Source organism: Medicago sativa, chromosome 4 (genome assembly GCF_051527215.1).
Source record: "Medicago sativa cultivar Bolivia chromosome 4, Bolivia_mono, whole genome shotgun sequence".
NCBI lineage: Eukaryota > Viridiplantae > Streptophyta > Magnoliopsida > Fabales > Fabaceae > Medicago > Medicago sativa.
This window is the reverse complement of record NC_140752.1, coordinates 69,607,911-69,629,780: the sequence shown is the minus strand read 5'-3', so window position 1 is coordinate 69,629,780 and position 21,870 is coordinate 69,607,911. Positions and strand designations below refer to the sequence as shown.

Sequence of the window (21,870 nt, the reverse complement as noted above, 5' to 3'; positions counted from 1 at the left end):
AAGTATAGGCTTAATAAGAGCGTGATAAATGCCTAATAATGACATAAACATTTTTTTTTTGAGCAAGACATAAACATTGTTATAATAATAACCTCGGTTCAAAAAAAATAAAGCTAAAAAAACACACGAGCAATGAACACGATATTTGGTAACAAAATTCAACAAATATATCTACAACTCCGACCACAGATAAATAGGAGTTATTTGTCTTATAATACAATTTTTTAAACATAGGGTTTTTTTTTTTGAAAAATAAACTTAGGGTTAATGGTATATACATGACTTGCATTTAAATACTATACGGTCTAAATTTCAACCCATGAACCGTATCGTGGGGGCTTCGCCCCCACGCTCTCAATTGTAGCCTCACAAAAATATTGGACCTAATTTTAAAGTAGTCGTTCAAGTCTTTATCAAATTATCAGTAACTATGAGTCATACCCAACAACATTCAATCAAGACAAGGGCCAAGAAGATGTTCAAAAAGTGTAGTTGTAAGTGATTGAATTGGATACCCAAAGATGGTCCATGGTTTTAATCTCTAAACTACTAATAATATACTAAAAACTAACAATTATCTATAAAAAAAAGTCTAGAAGATAAAGTTGCTTATATTATATGCCGATTTCTCAAATCCCTAGGATTATAACATGCACCAAAAAGTGAGTACTTCCATGCAGAAGAAGTTTTGCTCTTCCTCAAAGTAGGTAGACATCATGCACGAGCAAGGAAGGTCGACCATGCATTGCATCCTCTTCTCAACAATTGGATTGTGTAACTATATTAACAAATGAATCAATCAATCATGCAAGCCACCTCAACTTGTGGGCCTAATCAAGAGTTTATGAAGTCAAGGAGTGGACCATCCGTTCGATGGATTTGCCTCCCAATTCACCTCCATAACTTATCTTGCTCCCTATTTCACTGGATTTTAGTATTTGTATAACATTTACCCTCCTTCATTATCATTATCATTATGAGTTACAACTTACAACAATGCATTTGGCAATTCATAACATGGTGACACTATGTAGAATTTATTAAAATAAAAGTTTGAGTCAGTGCACATGTCACAACTTGTATGGCTGTCCCAATATCAACTAAATGGTTAGACATTGATGGCGGGGTTAACTCTATTGGCTCTGTTTTCCTAGACAAGTGCATGGGAACAAAAGTGATTTAGCCCTCGGGACAGGAAATCTCGAAGTTGGAAGAAGAAACCGAGGGATGTGTACAAGGAATGAGGGATGTAGAAACGTTATGTGAAGGCTGGACCAAAGTTCCACTAAAAAAATGTGAGTTCCACTCAAGATTGAAAGTCTACATTAAGTACCGTGCATCTTGCACGGGCTTGTTGATTAATAATATTTTGCCGTTTAAAATATAAAAAAAAAAGTACCGTGTCTTAAAAGGGAGATCCTTCCATTGAGGATGGTCTAAGGTCCAGGACAATTGTTCACGACTTACTAAAATATATATATATAAAAAAAATCAAGGCTCTTATTTTTTCCACCCTACTTTCTTTCCGTGCATTCTACAGATTTTTAATTTTATAATCCGAACAACATAAACGTATTTCCAAACCCTCCAAAACACTCTCAGAAACCCTCTATTTTTTTTAGATTTTTTAATCGGAATATGGTGTGTGAGAAGAGCGTATGGTGAGAAAAGAAATAGTCCAAAATTAATTTTTTGACAAGTATATATTTTTTTGCACATACATCCAACTAAACCTTCTCAAAAAAAAAAAAATCCAACTGAACCGCACTCTTACTATTGTTTTAGGTTAGTAGGGATCCTTTAGGAACTAATCTAAAAAAGTAGTATAAAAAAGTGATTTGATTTGATGCATGTGTAAAAATAAATGCAATGATGCATAAAAATTGATCTATATTCCCCTGGTGGTGAAGGAGAAGAATTAAATGAATGAGAAAATAAAGTAAAAGTAAATTTTACAATTAATTCATCAATGTTTTCTTATGTGAATCAGATATCCTCTGCGCGTATTGTATAGATTAATCCATCAAATTGGATAAGATGATAATGGAAATAAAAGTTTTTCCTTAAAATATTTAACATTGATATACTCTTATACTTAAATTCGAACTTTTGAACTTTTGCTAACATGAAAAAGATCCCTTAACATCTCATTCAAATGCTCTTAGGATTAAAATTATATTTTTTATAAAACTTTTTTTTTTCAAAAGGAAGAAAAAGGTAGTTTTTCTTTTACCTTCTCTGCTTTGTTTCCACGCAAAGACAATTTTCAGACACAAAAGAATGGTGGGTGGGTGTGATCCGATCCGAGACGGGACCATGGACGTGGTTATAACTTTTTTTGAAAATAAAGTTAATAGTACTATTAAAATTGATTTAAAAACAACTTTTAATATCATGCAAATATAACTCATAAAAAAGATTAGAAGTATTTAATATGATGTCCCTTTAAACCTCTAATTTTCAACTTCTAGTATATCCGTGAGTGTTGTCTATAAACAATGTTATGCTATTCTATACGCTTTAAAATGAGTATCATTTTTGTTTATTTTGCACATGTTAATAATTTACTATAAATTCCTTAAAAGAAAAATTACTATAAATATTTTGTCAAATTGTTTTTTGAATGACAATAGATAGAAGAAATAAAATATTATGTTTATCAAATTATTTTTATTAATTAGCGATGTATTTTTCGAAGACTTGTCTATTGGGGGAAGGGTGAAATTTTCGAAGAGCCTGTTGGTGGGGGTGAATGTTCAAGGTTCTTGGTTAGCTTAAGCAGCGTTGGTTTTGAATTGTAAGGTTTGAGTTATTCCGTTTATGTATCTTGGGTTGTCTATTGGGGTAAATGTTCGTTGATTGGCTTTTTGGGAGCCCCTTATTAAGCGAATAAATTCTAGATTGTCGGGGGTGGAGCTCGAGATACTTGTCAATGGGTGGTCGTCTGATTCTGTTGAAGTTTGTCCTGTCTTCGTTGCCTGTTTATGCTCTTTCTTTTTTCAAGGCTCCGCAGGTATCGCTTCCTCTATCAAATCTATTTTTAATAAAAAAAAAATTGGGGGGGGGGGGGGGGGGGGGGGGAGGGTGTAGACCACATGAAAATATCTTGGATTGATTGGCAAACTATTTTTCGGAGTACGGAGGTTTGGCGGTTTGGGGGTAAGGAGAATTAGGGACTTTAATATTGCCTTATTAGGGAAGTGGTGCTGGAGGTTATTGGTGGATAGAGAGAGTTTATGGTATAGAGTTTTGTCGGTACGTTACGGTGTAGAGGGGGGCCAATTGAGGGATGGTGGCCGTGAGGCCTCTATTTGGCGGAGGGATATTTCGACTTTGCGTATGGAGGAGTGGTTTCATGGTAATGTCAGTTTGTTTGTGGGAGATGGCAAAAATACTCAATTCTGGACGGATGGTGGGTGATGTGTCTTTTAGAGATAGATTTCACAGATTATTCGAGTTGTCGTTGTTGAAGGATCAATATGTTTTTGGCATGCATTTGTTAGGTTGGAGGAATGAAGGGGGGCTTGGAGTTGGAGGCGTAGGTTATTCGTGTGGGAGGAGGAGATGGTAGGGGAACTTAGGCTTTTATTTCATAATGTCACTTTGCAGGTTGATAGGGCTTACAGGAGGTTGTGGCGTCTGGAAACATCTTCCGTCTAAACAGTTCGTAGTGCTTACAATTTTATTACTGCTAATGTTCCTGTTGATCTAGTGGTGCCTGAGTCGTCTCTGTGGCATAAGGATGCTCCCTTCAAGGTGGTGTTATTTGCATGGCGGCTGTTCCGGGATAGGCTTCCTACTAAAGACAACCTTTACCGTCGGCATGTGATTGACATCGACGCTCAGTTGTGTATTGGTGATTGTGGGGAGGTGGAAACATCTTCTCACCTTATTATTGAATTGTAATCATTTTGATTCTGTTTGGAATTTTATTCTTAAGTGGCTTGGTGTATCTTTTGTGTTACCTGGTGATGCTTCAAGTCATTATTATCAGTTCAGTTTTATTGGTGGTGCTGCCAAGTCAAGGCGATCCATCTTACAGGTTATTTGGTTAGCAACAGTGTGGGAAATTTGGAAAGAAAGAAACAATCGGATTTTCAATGACAAACATTGCTCTATTCAGCTGGTGGTGGACAAAGTCAAGTCTCTAACTTTCATGTGGTTGAAGGGGAAATTTGTCAGTCTCTTCCTCAATTATCATGGTTGGTGGCTTAGTCCATTTACCGTCCTAGGCATCGGTTAATTATTGTCCTTCCTTTTTTCGTTTTTTGGTGGTTGGCTTATTGCCTTGTAATTATTGTTATGAACTTGTATGTTACTTGGGTGTTTCTTCCTTAGCACATCTTGTGCTAGGAATGCCTTTTTGATGTGGTAATATATTTCATTTTAGTCTCTTCAAAAAAAAAAATTAGCAACGTATGTTTTACATCATAACAATTTCATATTATTTAAAAATAATTAATATTTTATCAAAAAATGTATCTTCATCTTAAAATAATTTCTTTTACTACTAAAAATGTTAATTCCTTAAAGATATGGATGTCTCCTCCTCCTCAGCTAAGTATCACTCTGCTGGCGGATACCTCTGAGGTATTTAGACAACGAATTGCTTAACTTTTTTTTTTATTGTTTTTCCCTTGATAAAAAAATAAAAAATTCTTTTACTAAAGCGAAAAAGAGAAATAAACTAATGAAGAAAAAAAAACTAATGAGCGATAGGTGGAAATGTCGCAAGCTAAAATAAAATACTTGCTCCGCTTCTTTTAATACTCACACATAGTTTTTAGTTAACTACTCCCTCCGTTTCAAAATGAGTGTCGCTTTAGCCAAAAAAAATTGTTTCAAAATGAATGTCACTTTCAGTTTCCAATGCAATAATAACTTTTTCTTTTCACACTACTTCCAAAGTATTACTTTTAAAACTAACCAATAGTTAATAAGGATAATTTGGTAAAATAACCATTATCTTTCTTTTAATCATTGCATTTCTTAATATGTGTGTAAACACCTAAAACGACACTCATTTTGAAACGGATGGAGTAAAAAATTGTCAGATCAGAGACTTTTTTCTTTTGAAAGATGGCAGGTCATAGACTTAAGATCAAAGTATTTAGAGACAAAACTTTTATAAGAGAGTATTTCATCAAAATTATAAGATATATTGAACCCCCTTTTTTTGGACACTAAAGTGTAGAGTTCAAGAAAAAAAATAATCAAATGTTTCTAGTAAGAGTATCTAAATCAACGGTGTGACAAGAATTTAAAGATAGATGGTAATTAGGAAGCCAAACTTCACATATATTTGATTCACATCACATATATGATACTTTGAAGCTTACTAGGAAGAGTATCTAAATCAACGGTATGACAATAATTCAAAGACAACTAGCTGGAGTCCTCCTTCAACGGGTTACCTCAAGCTCAACGTGGATGTTCCCTGTTTAGGTGATGGCCGTTGGGGTTTGGGGTGGATCCTGCGACGGGAGGATGGGGGCACGGTTGCGGTGGCTACTAAGGTGGTTCGGAGTGGCGAAGATGTGAAAACAGCTGAAGCTTTTGGTATCCTAGAAGCTCTGAAGTTCATCAGCAAGCAAGGTCTTAACTCAATCATTATAGAAACCGATTCGCAGGATTGTGCGAACGCTATTTCCTCTAAGTGTTCTGTTCGTTCTTACTGGGGGAAGACCATTTGCGAATGTATCAGGTTGTGTACTGCTTTGGATAGGATAGAAATCCAATGGACCAATAGGATCAATAATCATGTAGCTCATGAGATTGCTCGTTGGGCTGCCCATGAGCCAGATAGAATTTGGTTTTCTAACTTTCCTAGGCCCATCTTTACTCACATCCAAAAAGATATGAGTGTGTAATTTCTTTTCTTATTAATACAAGTTTATATTCAAAAAAAAAAAAAAGACAACTAGTAACTAGCAAGTCAGTCTCCACATATATTTCCTCCGCACCACATATGGTTAACCTAGACCTGCCAATTGAATGTCATAAGTTTTTGAATGTGAAAGATAAAGGTGGGCATAATTTCATGAATCTTACATTTATCGGTTGATGGTCAATTTAACAAGTGTAATAAACTGTCGTTAATTAGTAAAATTTATGAAGTTTGTATCTGCATGGATTGTGAAATTTTTTGCTCTTCTGATAACCCTAAACTTTGTGGCAGGCACGCACCACTTCTATAAGTTTGTTCACATAATTCACAACTTAGACCGTCGGATGACAATTGTGCTAACTTCGCCTCCAATTTTTTTTGTAATTTTTTTCAATTGGGCGCTTAGAAGTTTGTTGCTTGTGAGCAACATATCATGTGTTTCTAGGTCTAATACACCTTTTCTTTTTTGAACACTCAATCTCTGCATTGTGATCAATATTCTTTAAGGGCATGTTGTTGATGAGATCCCTTACTTCTGCCACAATCTTTGTTTTCATGGTATCACTATCACCTGATAATGCATCCACGAGCAGGCATGTTTGCGCCTTCAAACCTGTGGTGAAGGTTCAGGTGCAAATTTTCAAAGACATGCAAATGTTCAAATAGCCCTAGCAATTCTCTCCATTTTTTATTCAAAGAGTAAGACACCTAAATCTACACATTGCATAAACAATCAAAACACCTTTTAGTAGCACTACACGAAAGAAATGGACAGAAAAACAACTGTTAAATATTTTTGGTAAATTAATGTTATGGAAAATTTAATGTATCAATCATATTAATATAATGAACTCATTTTATTTAATTTTATTGATGTATAAGAAAAATGAATCATAAATTTTTTAAGTGATTTCGGGCTCGACTGACAAACAAGTGATTGGTTGTATAAAAAAAATTAATCAGCATCAAGACATGCACTAACGTGGTCGTCGTTCTGCTTCTATCGATAAAAATAATGAAAGTTGTAACTTTTTTTTTTGGTACAAAAAGTTGTAAACTTTTATCTAAACATTATACTTATCCCCGTCGTATTTTATTATACTCCATAGGGTCTCATATTTAAGAAAAAAATGTACACTCCTTAATAAAGCTACTCCATTATTCCTAAATTATAAGTTGTTTTGAAAAAAATTATCCTAAATTATACCCTTAACTATTTATTATCATTTCTTCTTTCAATTCTTTAATTTATTTTTTCCATATCATTAATGAAGGATGATTTTATAAAATAACTCGTAATTTACCTATCTCGTGCAAAATAAATTACATTTTTTTATTTTTATGAAATGGTAAAAACGACTTACTCCTTCTGTCCCATAATAGATGACACAGTTGACCCTATTACGCATGTCAATGCATAATTTTAAGCTTAAATATCTTGAATAATATATTAGAAAAAAATTATGAAATTTTGATATTTTGAAAATATTCATCGAGACGAATTTAACGACATCTTATATGATATTATTTACCTTTGTATATTAGTAGAAAAATATTATCAAAGTAAGTTAGGTCAAAATTGTATATTTTCAAATTGATCATCTATTGCGGGACGGAGAGAGTATAATTTAAGACGGGGGAGTAGTTGACTGCATTTAATTTGGAAAAACAATAATCTTGTTTTGCCCTTGTCTTGGAAATTGAACATTGAAAACATATTATAGTCACTCTAGTCCTTTTTAACAAAAACAAAAGAGTCAACAAAAGTTTATGCGCATTTGGTTTATAATACTTCCTTCGCTTTAAATTACTATATCCGTTCCTTTTTAATTGTTATTTTTTGACATTTTATACAAATCAAGACAATCAATAAATGTTACTGCTTTTGATATAATAATTTATCTTTTTTCAATAATAGCCTCGTTCATTTTATATCTTGTTTCATATATTTCTCTATTTGCAATATATAACTAATGGTAATATTGATAAACAACATTTAATATTGCATTGAATTTTGAAAGTGACAGTTAAATAGAAACAAATCATTTCTACAAAAGAGATACTTAAAAAGGAATGGAAAGAGTATATGTCATTATAGCAAAATTTGTTTCTTTCAAATTATATGTCATTTTACAATATCAATGAATTATTAATGCTTAATTTCTTAGACAAATGCTAACTTGTGCCCTCAAGGGCATATGTTAAGAAACTCATTATAGAAATATACTTCTCAAAAGCCGTGCATTCAACTTCTTAAAATTTAAAATATTATGTTTTTCAATGCAAAATTACTCTTTTTGGGTTCCTTAACATGTGCACTTAGGACACAAGTTAGGATGACCCATTTTATTATCATACGCTTTACTACTTATTACTTTATCTTTTTCTAATTCTTTTAATTTATGTTTTCCATACTATTAATAAATGATATTTATGTAAAACAACACACAATTACCCATTTCTATACAACATTAACTATATTTTTTTAATCTATTTCAAATTGTTAGAATGACATATAATTTAAAACGGATGGAGTATAGACCAAATATATCAACTTTTGTTGACTCGTTTGTCTTTTTTAAAAAGGGTCGGAGGGAGTATATCAAAAGTTGGAAAAAAAATCAAAATTTAATTCGATGGTGAATTTGGAATAAATGTATTAATTTTAGTATTGGTGATTTGTATTTTGGTTATATTTGAGACCAAAAATTTTGCGATTTTTGTGGCTTGTATTCGAGATTGAGATAGTATGATACTTTGCCATTTCACGCGTATTAAAAAATGTAGTTATTTTTGTATGGAAAAAAATAAAATATTAATGATTTTATAAAATTATTATTCATTAATGATAAAAAAAATAATTAAAAGAAAAGAGAATAATAAATAATATAATAGAAAAAGAAACATTAATAATTTGTTTTTTCTACAGAAAAACATTAATAATTTGTTAATATTTTAAATAACTTATACTTTATCACAAACTTTTGTTTCAATTATCTCTTCAATGTAAATGACAATAAGTCAACAAGTGTTTGGAACTTGGTGTGGAAAGGAAACAAACAAATGTGGTGATAATACTAACTAGGACAAAATGGTAAATATAATGAAAACCAATGGCAATCTCAATAATCACTATTTATATATAGAAAAGACCTGAGTCCCATTCCCTTCAAATTTGTGTCAACCATTATAAAAATATCATAAATTAAGAAAAGAAAAAAAGTAAGACCAACTTGGTTCTTCTTCTCATCAGATAACAATGGCGATGGCTTTCAAAATGGTACTTCTTTACCTTTTAAATCATCTCACTCATATTAGAGTGTGTGTGATTTTACTTTGTTCTATATATTATTATATTTACATCATATGTTTAATATTGATGAATTTTGTTTTGTTTATACACATATTTATGGTAGATAAAATTGTGAATTAACAAATAATATGAATCTGAACAGGCTACTACTGGGATGTGGGTAACAGATGAGTGCAAGAACTCTTTCATGGAGATGAAATGGAAGAAGGTGCATAGGTACATAGTTTTCAAGATCGATGAAAAAACAAGGCTTGTGACCGTTGACAAGGTTGGTGGTCCTGGAGAAAACTATGATGATCTTGCTGCTTCTTTGCCTAATGATGATTGTAGATATGCTGTCTTTGATTTTGATTTTGTCACTGTTGACAACTGCCGCAAGAGCAAGATCTTCTTCATTGCATGGTATAGTTCTCATTTCTCATCAATCTCAATTGTTAGATTAATCCAATAACAATGTTTGCTCAATGTCCTTTGTTTAATCCAACAATTGAAATTGGACTCTACAAAGCCGTGGCGCCGTAGACGATCTAATTGTGTGTGTTTGGATTGACGATGAGTTTGTCAGAATTACTGTCAATCTAGACCTATACTAAATTGACTTTTTTTTTACTTTTACTTGGTAAGTACCAAGTACTAGTAGTACAATTTAATGATATATGAGTCTAATACAAGCTGGCCCAATAATACCATATGATGTGATGAATGTACAATTTTAATTTCAATTATTATAAGATGATGATGATGAATGTGAATGTGAGGGATAATTTTGGGTAAAATTTTCAGGTCACCAACAGCATCAAGAATAAGAGAAAAGATACTATACGCAACATCAAAGGATGGGTTAAGAAGAGCTTTGGATGGAATCTCATATGAACTCCAAGCAACCGATCCAACTGAGATGGGATTCGATGTAATTCAAGACAGAGCCAAATAGATGCCCCTCTTAATTATGTGCCAAGCTAATCAATTATTCTACCGATCTTACTCTTTATTATATAATAATTATGATGATTATAATCAAGTAACTCTAATCCAATGACTCTATGACATGTTCTCTTTTTCCTTTTTCCTTTTTCTTTTTATGGTAGTCCTTTAATTAAATGTTGGATTTTGGCACCATTGTGATGTAAGTGGGGTATCTAATCTTGAATTTTTAGTCAATTATAATAATTAAGTTATTGTATATGATTGTCGGGTGTATGATAAGTTAAGGGCAACAAACCTTTGGTTGTATTACTCTTTAATTATGAAAATGGTTGAGACTTGAGAGCAATGGATTAGCTCAAACTTTTTTCATATGTGGAAAGTTGATGCGTTACCATATAGTACTATTTAATTAATGCTTTTATTTTCTATATCCTTATCACCCTTCACAATCCTTGTTTCTTAACTTGGGTTCCTTAGTTTAGTCCAGTCACATAACAAATGGCATGGCATGACCCACAGATTTGTGGAAAACCATTTCTAAAAAATCATAGTCAATGATAATTTACTGGGATCCAAGTGATAAAAATTTGGATTAGTTAAACTAAGTGGTCGACTTAATAAGCTTCGTTAAAAAATATTGCATATTGATTTGTTAAAAGAAAAAGTTTAGAATGGATCGAAAGCACTCAAATATATTACTCCCTCCGTCCCATATTAAGTGACACAGTTGACTCAGTTGCACATACCAGTTCATATTTTTTATTTTTAATATCTTTAATTATATATTAGAAAAAATTATGAAAATTTAATATTTTAAAAATATTCATCGAGACGAATCCAACAACATCTTATATGATATTATTTATCTTTGTATATTAGTAGAAAAATATGGTCAAAGTATGTCAAGTCAATATTATATATTGTCAACTAGGTCATCTAATACGGGACGGAGGGAGTATCTAATTTGAAACAATCTTTAGATAGATTTTAGTTATTTTCTGACCCAACTTTAAATCAACATGATCCTTTTTATTAGAAAAAAATAGTTTTTTTAGGTGAAAAAAAATAGCTAAACAACCTTTTGTAAAACAGTATTTATACAGTCTGTTACTTTACCTTTTTTGGGTTTTTGTAAAGAGTAAATTGTAAACACAAATAAAAAAAATTATTTAAAAAATTATCTACGTGGCATAGTGGCATTTTTCTTAGACTTTCTTTTGGTTTTTTCCTTTTGATCATTTGGACAGCCAACAAATTTAGAATATGTATTGCCGTGCAGTAATTTGTAGGATTTCGTCAATATTTGGGTGGATGTACATCATGATGAAATTATTGACAGCACATTTTGGGAGCTTTTGTAAACTTTCATTCTAAATATATTAATGATAGTAAAGAAAATGTGCTTAAATTTAATCAACTTCAACTGGCACCTAGATTAGTTCTAATGTGAAATCAAATCACTTACTCTAACGGACTCATAAATTGCATTGGAGTTTTTCTGATAGAATAGAAAGGTTAAAAATAAGTAATACCGACGAATTATGGCGCATCATGCTTATAGCTTAATTTGTTTTTAACTTATTTTAAATCACCTTTTTTAAAAGAAAAGCTACATTATAGCGTGTTTATTAATTAAAAATAAACTACGGTATCCATGTAACAATCAACTAAAATATTCTCTTAAAGATTATTTCAGCTTATAAACTCAAGAGCATAATTTTCTCATTCATTAAAAAAAAAAACATAACTTTCTCAACATAGGTTACGACCTTCATATAATGTATGCATTTAAACAAACTTATCTGGTAGCAAATATTTTTAAATTGGGTCTTGTTAATGAGTGCCCCTGAACACTCTTTAAGCATCTTATATTTAGTAATTATTCTTTTGTATTACAATTTCCAATGCATTCAATGCACAACTTTTCATTAAAAACTTACTAATTAAAGTGCTTAAAGAGTGCCCCGAGACACTTGTTAACATTTCCCTTTTAAATTTAATACAAAAGACCAATTCAAACCAAAACTGTTCTCACTCAATCCACGTGTAATTCAAGGAAATAAATCTAAACTTATTCAAGGAAAACTTATCTTACCTAGTTATTATTCAAGGAAATACTTTGATAAAGCTGTCATTCTAAATTTTTCTTTCATCGTGTATACCATACATCAATGCAATAAACGTCTCAAGATCAAGAAGTTATACACATAACCGTATGAATTTCTATTAGATTATATCTCATTTTCTAGTTTCTACACTCAAAGAATGATTGTCCAAGCTTAACTTTAATCCAGAAACACGTGTATAAGGAGTTTCAAACAACCTTAAGCAATTATTAACAGGGATGTATTTGACGTTGATTATGACTTGAGACTAGAGAACCAAATTACGTACATGGTTTGGCTTGTTCCGAATTGAACACTTTTGGTTGGTAGATAGAATTGGATGAGTTAAGCATACAGTTCGTCTCTTGGCAGCAGTGCTTAACTGAACCTTTTATGTCGTTTTCGAGTTGTTGCATACGCATCAACTTGACCATTGAATTTGATTTCAAGCTTATCACCAACAACACAGCCCTACCTCAGCTACTCTATTTTTATTTGCTAATTATTCTTGCTCAATAATGGTATTACCACAGGTTTTTTCAATCATTTGTTTTGAGCAATATAATCAAATCATTACTTATAATTTAGGAGTAGTTGAGTAATTGAAGCTTTTTTTCAAATAAAAAATAAAGTAAGGAACATCAATTGATCCTACTCTATGTGCAAAAGCTGATGAAAGTTGAGATTGTCGCTGACAATTGGCATCAAATCAAACATGATAAGCTAAAACTAGATTCAATTATCAGGTTAATGATTTGCTCTCAAACTCCTTTGCACGAAAGTTGAATTAGATTAATTAAGAGGCAAGCACATTCATTTCTTCTTGCAATCCACGAATCGGTAAAACATTATTATTGCATACCTGAATCTAGATTCAAATTTATACCATCTCAATTTATGAACAATGAATGTACTCTAGTCACTATACGCATGCAGATATTATCCTTCCACAAAGCTATGCGTCAATGTCTCGTGCTTATCCCAAATAACATGAACATTTGCCTTAAGTTGTTAATTATGCTAACTTATGCTCTAAAGATATATGTTTAAGAATTTAAAATGTAAAAACTTTACTTTGAAAAAAAATAATATTTTAAGCATATGTTAAGAAACTCAATATTGAAATATTTTTCTTAAAAGTTGTGAATTTAATTTTACAAAAGTCAAAATATTGTTTTTCAAGATGATATTCTTGCTCTTGGATTCCTTAAAAAATTAGGAAAACTAATAACATAAGAAAAACCACCGTTTAATTCTTTTAGCTTCCCAAGTGAAATTCCCACATCCATATTCTTTTTAATATATTTAAAAATTATGTATGCATTGACATTGTAAGACAATTTTAACATTTGTGTAAAACTATGGTAGACTATCTATGCATACCAGTTAAAAAGTGTTTGGTTTGGCGTCTTAAGAAGAATTGCGTGCATTTCAATGCCACTCCAATGTGAAAAAACAGTAAGAATAGTTTCTTCTCTCCAGACGTGTGAATGGCGCAATTGTAACTCAGAAACAAACATACTATTAAACTCATTTAAAATGTAGCTCTATAAAAGATTAAATCTTTAGTTGTAGTTAGTAAGTTTGCATAACAAAATGGCGCCAACTAAGCCAAACAGCCTGGATATTCACTGGACCACATTCTGAAGCCACATTTCAAATTGTATCTGGGTCAACATGAATGGCAGTTACTTTTCCCACCTTGTGAGTTTCTCATGCGGCCTGTTCGGATTCTAAAATCCAAAATGTTTCAACGTGTTTTGAAGGATTTTATAGGGTGTTTATGACGGTCGGATTCTATAATCCGAACTGCATAGGGCGCACTCAATAGGGTGGGAAAAGAAGGTGCCAACATGAATACATCATATTCGGGCTGTCTGACAATTACGTTCAGATCTAGATCATTCATCCAGTTCAGCCAGGGCCACCACCATTGTGCTTGTGGCCCTAAAACTAAAATCAAACTTTCACCTTTGTACAGATGATCACAGAGCAAAAAACTCTCACCATTGTACTTCTGTTTATGAATTATTAGTTTAGAGATTGATTAAGATACCACTTTTTGGGTTTAAAAGCATACAACGAAGTGACCACCAATAGTTACCCCAAATTTATAAAACCAAGCACATAAAAGAACAATTATGTCCTCAGAGATGGACGAGTATAGAGCTTCCTTTCATGTCTTTAGGTTCAGAAGCAATTTTTAAACATTTACCAAGAACTAGAAAGTGACCAAGTCTAAACAAGCTAATGTCTTGAGATCGGATGTGCAATCTACCTTACTAATTACCACCCCTCAATGCAAGCACCAAGTGAAGCACAGAACCACCCTCAATGTTGTACTCTTTAGCTGTTTTGTCATCAGCAAGCTGCTTACCAGCATATATGAGCCTGCAGCAAGTTACAACAGGTGTAAGATTCTAATATTTCCAATATAATTAAGAAAAAAAATTATATTTTTCATTTACAGTTCCTAGCGAAGAAAGCTAAAACATTTCTAAAACTGCAAACTAAATTAAATTCAACACCAGATTAAAGCGTCAGAATCAAAACTCAGCATTGTTCTTGAATATCGAGCAATTATTGTTCAATAGATCTACCAGTAAATATGCAATCCAACTCGATGAAGCTTGTATAAGAAATATCAACGACAAGAAGAAAATTATGCACTGATATGATAGAAAGCGGTTCAAATTGAGTGTACAAACATACATAAAGTTATGTAGATCCCTGGATATTCAAAAGATACAAGACTCTGCCTAGTCCCAGTTCTAATTAGCACCAAATGACTCCCTCTCAATGCCCTCTTCATTCATAGGCAATACATGCAACACGTTAATTTCTTCTTATCATCTAATCCTAAATAAATAAATCTCTTAACAGACCTATCAATACTCCCCCACCCAAAAACATTAACCCTGTCCTCAAGGTGAATAGCTTAATTGCTAAACAAAAAACTACTTCTATAAGATTCACCATACCGATGTTTGTGAAATACTAGATACTGGAATAATGTGTGAAGTCTGTACCGGAAGAGTACAATAACTTTCGCCCATGACACCACTAGAAATAGCGGATACTAATATTTTGAGGAATGTTTATAATTTCAGTTAATTGTTTGAGAAGGGTTCATTTCTCCTCAGTGATCAAACTAGAGGATGCTTATTGGGAAAAGTGCTGTCTACGGCGGATGGAGTATTTCCCACAGTTGATGGAGAAAATGAGCAAACTAAAAGTTCTCATAATAAAAAAATTATGGTTTTCATCCTTCTGAACTGAAATTTTTTGAGCTACTTTAACCCGAAAAGAATCATACTAAAAGGTTTGAAAACTATACACGACTGGTTTTTTAAAAGGTTTGAAAACGTGTAATATGAGTAAATCTATGGTTGTACTGCAATTCTAGGGCTGATATTTATTTAAATCAGAACTTTGAAGCTTCAAAACTGTTTTTTAAAGTTTAGAACAGGTTTTGAAAAACCGGTTTTGTCTAAGCCAAACAGAAATGAAGCTGAAACCAGAAAGAATTGAAACTGATGAACAACACCGAGGAACAGAATTCTGATGCTTTGCACCACGATGAATCAGAGGACCCACCACTATGATGAGAAGAGGGATTTTATGTTTTCATTTCCTTATTTCTCTAATGATTTGTAGGATATTTGTATTTCTTGTTTACATAGTTGGTCAACCAGATCCGCATTAATACTATCTATGTGCTATTCTTTGATCAGATCAGTGAGAAACGAAATTTTTCTAAACCTAGAAACTAGTTCAGGTTGAGTGCAAAAATGTACAGAAAGTATGCAAATCCGAGGAAATTTGAGATCAAGTTCTCAACAAATGACTCCCTAAAATCCCTCTTCTCATCATAGTCAACACACATTTCTTCTAACTATCACATTACCAATAATTTTCAATTCAAAAGTCAAACGGTGTATGGATTTATGCATGAATATTTAACTTATAGGCCCTCCAAACATTCTTTTATATGCTTATCTAGAATCCTAGATGAAGCATCCAAAAATCATATTAAACAGAGGATAGACAAATAAAAACTAAGTGATATATAATTATTTTTTAAAAAAACCATACAATTTATATTTATATCATTTTACAAATACAAGATTACATGTAAATCAAGTTCCTAGACCACGTGATCCTCGAGTAAATCCTTACATGAGTAAGCTTTAAAAGTGAGCGGAGAAAACTGAACCAATGACATATAAATGCATGGATTTTCTCTAAGTTTATCTGCCAAAATAATACTGGCAGATAATATTCAAATATAAACATGAGTTTTGCAATGAACAAGTGACATGTATTAATTTAAGAGTTATAACATTTGGCAATGAATTAGCCAAGCCCAAAAAACATGAGAGAGAGAGAGAGAGAGAGAGAGAGAGAGAGAGAGAGAGAACCTCTGCTGCACAGGTGGAATTCCTTCTTTTTCTTCAACACGCTCCTTGATACGATCAATTGTATCAGTTGGCTCAATGTCAATTTCAATTTCTTTTCCAGTTAAAGTCTTCACTTTAATCATGGTTCCTCCCCTGAGCCTCAGGACCAAGTGAAGAGTTGATTCCTTTTGTATGTTGTAATCAGCAAGAGTGCGACCATCTTCCAGTTGCTTACCAGCGAAAATCAACCTCTGCTGGTCAGGAGGGATGCCTTCTTTGTCCTACAACAACATATTCCACTAGCAGTTAGAAATGAATGATGCAACTTACAAATGATAACGACACTACCACTAATCCTCTAACAGACAAACTCAGTCAGCATCACGTCATATAAAACAGATAAAGGCCCTGTAGCTTAGTTTCAGTTTATTTGGGCCAATCTATTGCAGTAGCATGGATCAATTAAGGTCTAGAAATCTTAAAACATTAAAAAATAGCACATAGACAGGTCTAGAAAAGACTCAAAGTCTCAAATCTTAAACATAAACGACTCAAAATCTCAAATTTAAACATAAAACAACATAGTCACAAAGCTTAAACATAAACAACTCAAAGCCAGGATCACTAAATCTTATAGAATCATGCAATTCGACGCCGATTTCATGTTTGCATGCGATTTTGCACGGATTTTACTCAACTCAGCATCAGTAGCGGTGAGTGAAATCACAAAATCGTGGGTTTTCACGATTTTGATCGGGATTTTGACAGCAAGGATTTAAAATGCTTTCCGTACGATCTGATATTCAATTCATGATATTTAAGAAAGTGCTGGCTGATGACTATTAGGAAACAAGCCGCATATTGAAATAAACGGCCCAAACAGCAATAACCTCTCGTTATTACTAAGAGATCAACATTCCATTCCCAACTCTAAAAGGCACACAATCAAATTTAGATAATCTAGTCAATTATGAAGAGAACTAGTTTTGGGACAAAACCTAGTTCTGTGATACCTAACACACATAAGTTAACAGTAGAATCTTTGTGCTTACACAAATAATTTCAATTTCAAACCCTAGCAGACGCGAAATTTTGATAAAACACTTAAAATAAATGGAGTAAGCAAAAATAAAAGTAACAAAATCAGCGATCATGAGAAACCCTAACTAACCTGGATCTTGGCCTTGACGTTGTCGATGGTGTCGCTACTCTCAACCTCGAGAGTGATAGTCTTTCCGGTCAAAGTTTTGACGAAGATCTGCATCTTGTTCTTCTTCTTCTTCTTCTTCTCGTCGTTCTTTCTTGGTGTTGTGAGAGCGCGATAGAGACAGAAAGAGAGAAACTGTGTTTTTGTGTTATTTAGTTTGAGCGATGCGGAGTATGGGTAATTGGGTATTTGAAGCAACTACCCTGTGGCGGGATTCCGTTTCTATCTAACAGTTCCCCTCAAATAACCTACAATAAATTGTGGACTCACTCTCACAAATTATAAGGAAAAAAACAAAAAACTTTTTCCTAAAGTAAAAGATAAGAATCATATTGATCTGTTTAGGAAGAATGTAATCTAATGCAACAATTTGTTTAACGGTAAATAAATCCGTCGTATTCTATTGTTTTCGAATTGATTTTACGTATTTGTGTATGAATTGAATTGATATTTCTAAGATATGTTTACTATTAAACAAATGAATTCTTTTAAAAGATAAATTAATTTTGCTTATTTTGTAAGTTATGATTTTTTTAAAAATTTAGAATTTTAAAAATGCAAATAATTGAAGAAAGGCAAGATGCAGTCGTAGTTAACTACCGTTGGGGGTATTTAAGTCATTCCGATTTGTTTTTAGGAAAGTTTTGATCTGAGAAAAGCAATTTTCATTATCATTAAGGTTGTGTTTGGAACCACTGAAAGAGGAAGGAAAGAAGCTATGTAAGATGGAAAGTTTACAGGGAATTGACATCCAAACAAAGCCTAATAGTAAGAAAATTGCTTTTCTCACATGTGTCTTTTTCTAAAAACACATAGAAAATACGTTTTTGACCCAAGCAATAGTTAACTACCCCTGGCTCCAGCTGCCGTTAACCATCGCTAGCTCAACTGCACTTAAATGTGGTTTCTGGTAGAAAATCAATTGTGGTTTTATGCGTTTCGGAAAAATCAAAATAAATCAAGACTTATTCGAAATACTACATAACTTTACAGATCCTCTATATGTATTTTTATAGAGATGTCTACAAAAAACCAGCTCAAAATTCGATTTCTAGATCAATGTTTTGGTTTCTTGAGTTTTTGGCGCATTAAAAAATCATATTTAATCTTTCTGTTGTTGGAAAATTCTTTTTTTTTTTTTGGAAAATGTTGTTTTTATGTACTTAACATGTGTGCAAAAAATAATGAAAAAATTCAACCTCTATGTAACTTTTCGGGACGTGCGGTTGGGAGCATAATTGCGATTTTACGCGTTTCGGTAAAAAAATCAAAATAAATTGAGGCTTAGACGAAATATTACAGAAACTTTCTGATCCTCTATATGTATTTTTATAGAGGTGTCCGCAAAAAAACAACTCAAAATTCAATTTCAAGGTCGATGTTTTGGTGTCTTGAGTTTTAGGCGCGTTAAAAATTCATATTTAATCCGTCCCTTGTCGAAAAATTCAAAAAATTTGTGGAAGATATTTTTTTCCTAATGCGTGCAAAAAATCGTGAGAAAAATTCAACTACTAGGTCATTTTTCCGGACTTGCACTTGGGAAAAAATTGCGATTTTGCACGGTCCGGTCAAAAAATCAAAATAAATCGAGACTTAGTAGGAATGCTACAAAACTTTATAGACACCTATATTAAAAAAAACATATAGAGGGTTTGCAAAGTTCCGCAGCATTCGGAATAAGTCTCGGTTTTTTTTTAATTTTTTCGACGAAAACGCGCAAAATCACAATTAATGCTCTGCCATGAATGTGCAATTACAAGGTAAGATCCAACAAGGAACCAGACTCATATTCTCCCTTGTGTTATGTCTATATAAACAGGATTTCGCTACAATTCCAAGTAAGTTTTATTTCCCTCAGACCTCTCAACCTCTTGGTTTCCCATCTGATTTGGACGTCGGAGAACTTGGCAAATACACCCACTTTCGTTCAGTCGGCAACGGGACACTTCCATAAATTCTGGCAAGATCTTCGACGACAGAACACATTCTTCCACGTCTCTGTGATCAATTTGAGATTCTTTATCTTGCACAAGATAATATTGTTCTCGAAAAGAACACTTAGTTTGATTGACTTACAAATAACTATGTCCATCTTATTATTCTCGAGGTGTTTTGGTATGCGACCACCCTTACCATGCCTCTCGAGTTTTATCTTGGCATCAACCATTGTTATGATAGGAACTATTAAAACTAATGCCAATGAAAGTTCTCTTGATAATATATTAACGCTGGATTTTGTGGTTTACTTAAGGTCAACCCTAAGCATAGGTTGGAGGTGCAATGGTCTAGGGCCCTTGTCGGTAGGGGGTCCAATTATTATTTTTTATGGTGGGAGTTTATACAAAAATATTTGGTTATTTAGGGGTGTATATAACAAAGTTCATTGAAAGGCCCCAAATATTGACATGATGAAAGGCTGGGCTGAAGCCTGTTACTGTTTTTGCCTTGGCCCTTTTAACACGATTTGTTGTATATGCCCCCATATATCACAAAGATTTCTATATACACCCCTTATAAAAAAATTGGTTGTTCTTAATAATGTGCCAAAAAATTTATTATCGAAAAAATTGGTGATATTTTTTGGGCCATTTGTTCCTAATAATGTGCCTCACTAATATTAAAAATATTGGTCATATTTAGGGTAATTTGATAACAAAACAAACTATGTTTTAGTTGAAAATGGGCCTACGAGAGAAATTAATCTTAATTTTCTCTTACAAAGGTTCCAATAAATTAAATTATATCATTACAATAATGTCGTCTTTCTTGAATTGATTAAAAAGAATGTAAAATGGAATTTGATAATGCAAAATCATGCGAGACACATTTATGATCAAGGAAATGATGCAAGACGCATTTAGGATCATGTGGCTCACTCGTCTTTTGTTGTTTTGTTGTTCTTTTTTGGTAGTAAAAAACGGGAAAAAAACAAAATGTAGACCTAATAAAATCACAACAATGAACTAAAAAAATTTATGATATATTACGTAAGAGGCTATTTTCTCATATTATACCTAAAACATGTAAAACTCTAGGAATGGCCCTGAGTTTACTCAGGAACCATAATGACGAATGAATTTATAGTTTTTCAAAATCATGTGACATCACTTCTATCTTGATAGATGATCTGCTTGCAGTTTTGAATGGTCTAGATTTAATTTGACATGCTGGCATGTAAAATATTGTTATAGAAACAAAATCATCATAAACCTTAGGACTGACCGCGGAAGGTGTGACTAACTACCACATCTATGTGTTGGCTATGAATATTCTCGTTCTGTTGGTTTTGGATTTTCAAACTGTTGTATTTGGATTTCCAAATTCTATTTTAAAAAAGAATACATACCGAAGTTGTTACTAGATTGAGTCACGACCAGATCGCTGTCTTTAAGACGTTTCGTGGCATTGCTCAAAGTTGTGCAAGACAGACTATCAATCACGTCGCCTTCAGGATAAAACAAGTTCAGCTACAACTGTGCAGTTAACTACTGCACTGTAGAAAACCGTATGAGATTTACACCCTAAAATATGTACTAAGACCACTCTTTAATACTGAAACCACTCTAATATAATACTGTGACCACTAAGACCACTCAAATATGGTGTTATCACCATTCTAATTTTAAGTTCTAGAAAATATCAATATCGTATTACGACCACTCAAATATGGTAATACCACCATTTCAATTTTATTTATATAATATTAAAATCATTCTTAAGTCCGACGGGACATTATTATTCCAAAAAGGGGCTATGTTCTTAAAAGTACTCTTTATTCCAAAAGGACATATATTATCGAAGGGGCTATGTTTTTAAGACCTTTCTTAATTCCGAAGGGACCTTATACCGAACAGGGACTAAGGTCTTAAGAACACTCTTATTTTCGAATGAACAGAAAAAAGGAGATGAGGAGAAGAATGGTTCGTCAACACAAACTGAAGGGAGAAGAGAGAAAGAGTTCTCGACAACTCAATAGAAACTCTTTGGTGTGATTTTTGAACTGAGTGAAGTCATCTATTTATATAGAGGTT

The 21,870-nt window shown here is 32.7% G+C and overlaps 2 protein-coding genes across 2 annotated transcripts; one reads left to right on the top strand and one right to left on the bottom strand.

The window, feature by feature from the left end:
• The first annotated feature begins 9,058 nt into the window (after positions 1-9,058).
• Positions 9,059-10,496, top strand: LOC146931290 (actin-depolymerizing factor 5). The gene is made up of 3 exons (XM_085702774.1): positions 9,059-9,167; positions 9,343-9,602; positions 9,984-10,496. Exons 1-3 carry the CDS (start codon positions 9,147-9,149, stop codon positions 10,132-10,134), a joined length of 432 nt encoding a protein of 143 aa, XP_085558900.1. The 5' UTR covers positions 9,059-9,146; the 3' UTR covers positions 10,135-10,496.
• Positions 10,497-14,319: 3,823 nt separating this feature from the next.
• LOC146931289 (ubiquitin-NEDD8-like protein RUB2) lies at positions 14,320-17,907 on the bottom strand. Its single transcript, XM_085702773.1, has 3 exons — positions 17,804-17,907; positions 16,654-16,913; positions 14,320-14,623 (listed from the first exon to the last, which is right to left on the bottom strand). Exons 1-3 carry the CDS (start codon positions 17,894-17,896, stop codon positions 14,515-14,517), a joined length of 462 nt encoding a protein of 153 aa, XP_085558899.1. The 5' UTR covers positions 17,897-17,907; the 3' UTR covers positions 14,320-14,514.
• Positions 17,908-21,870: the final 3,963 nt, after the last annotated feature.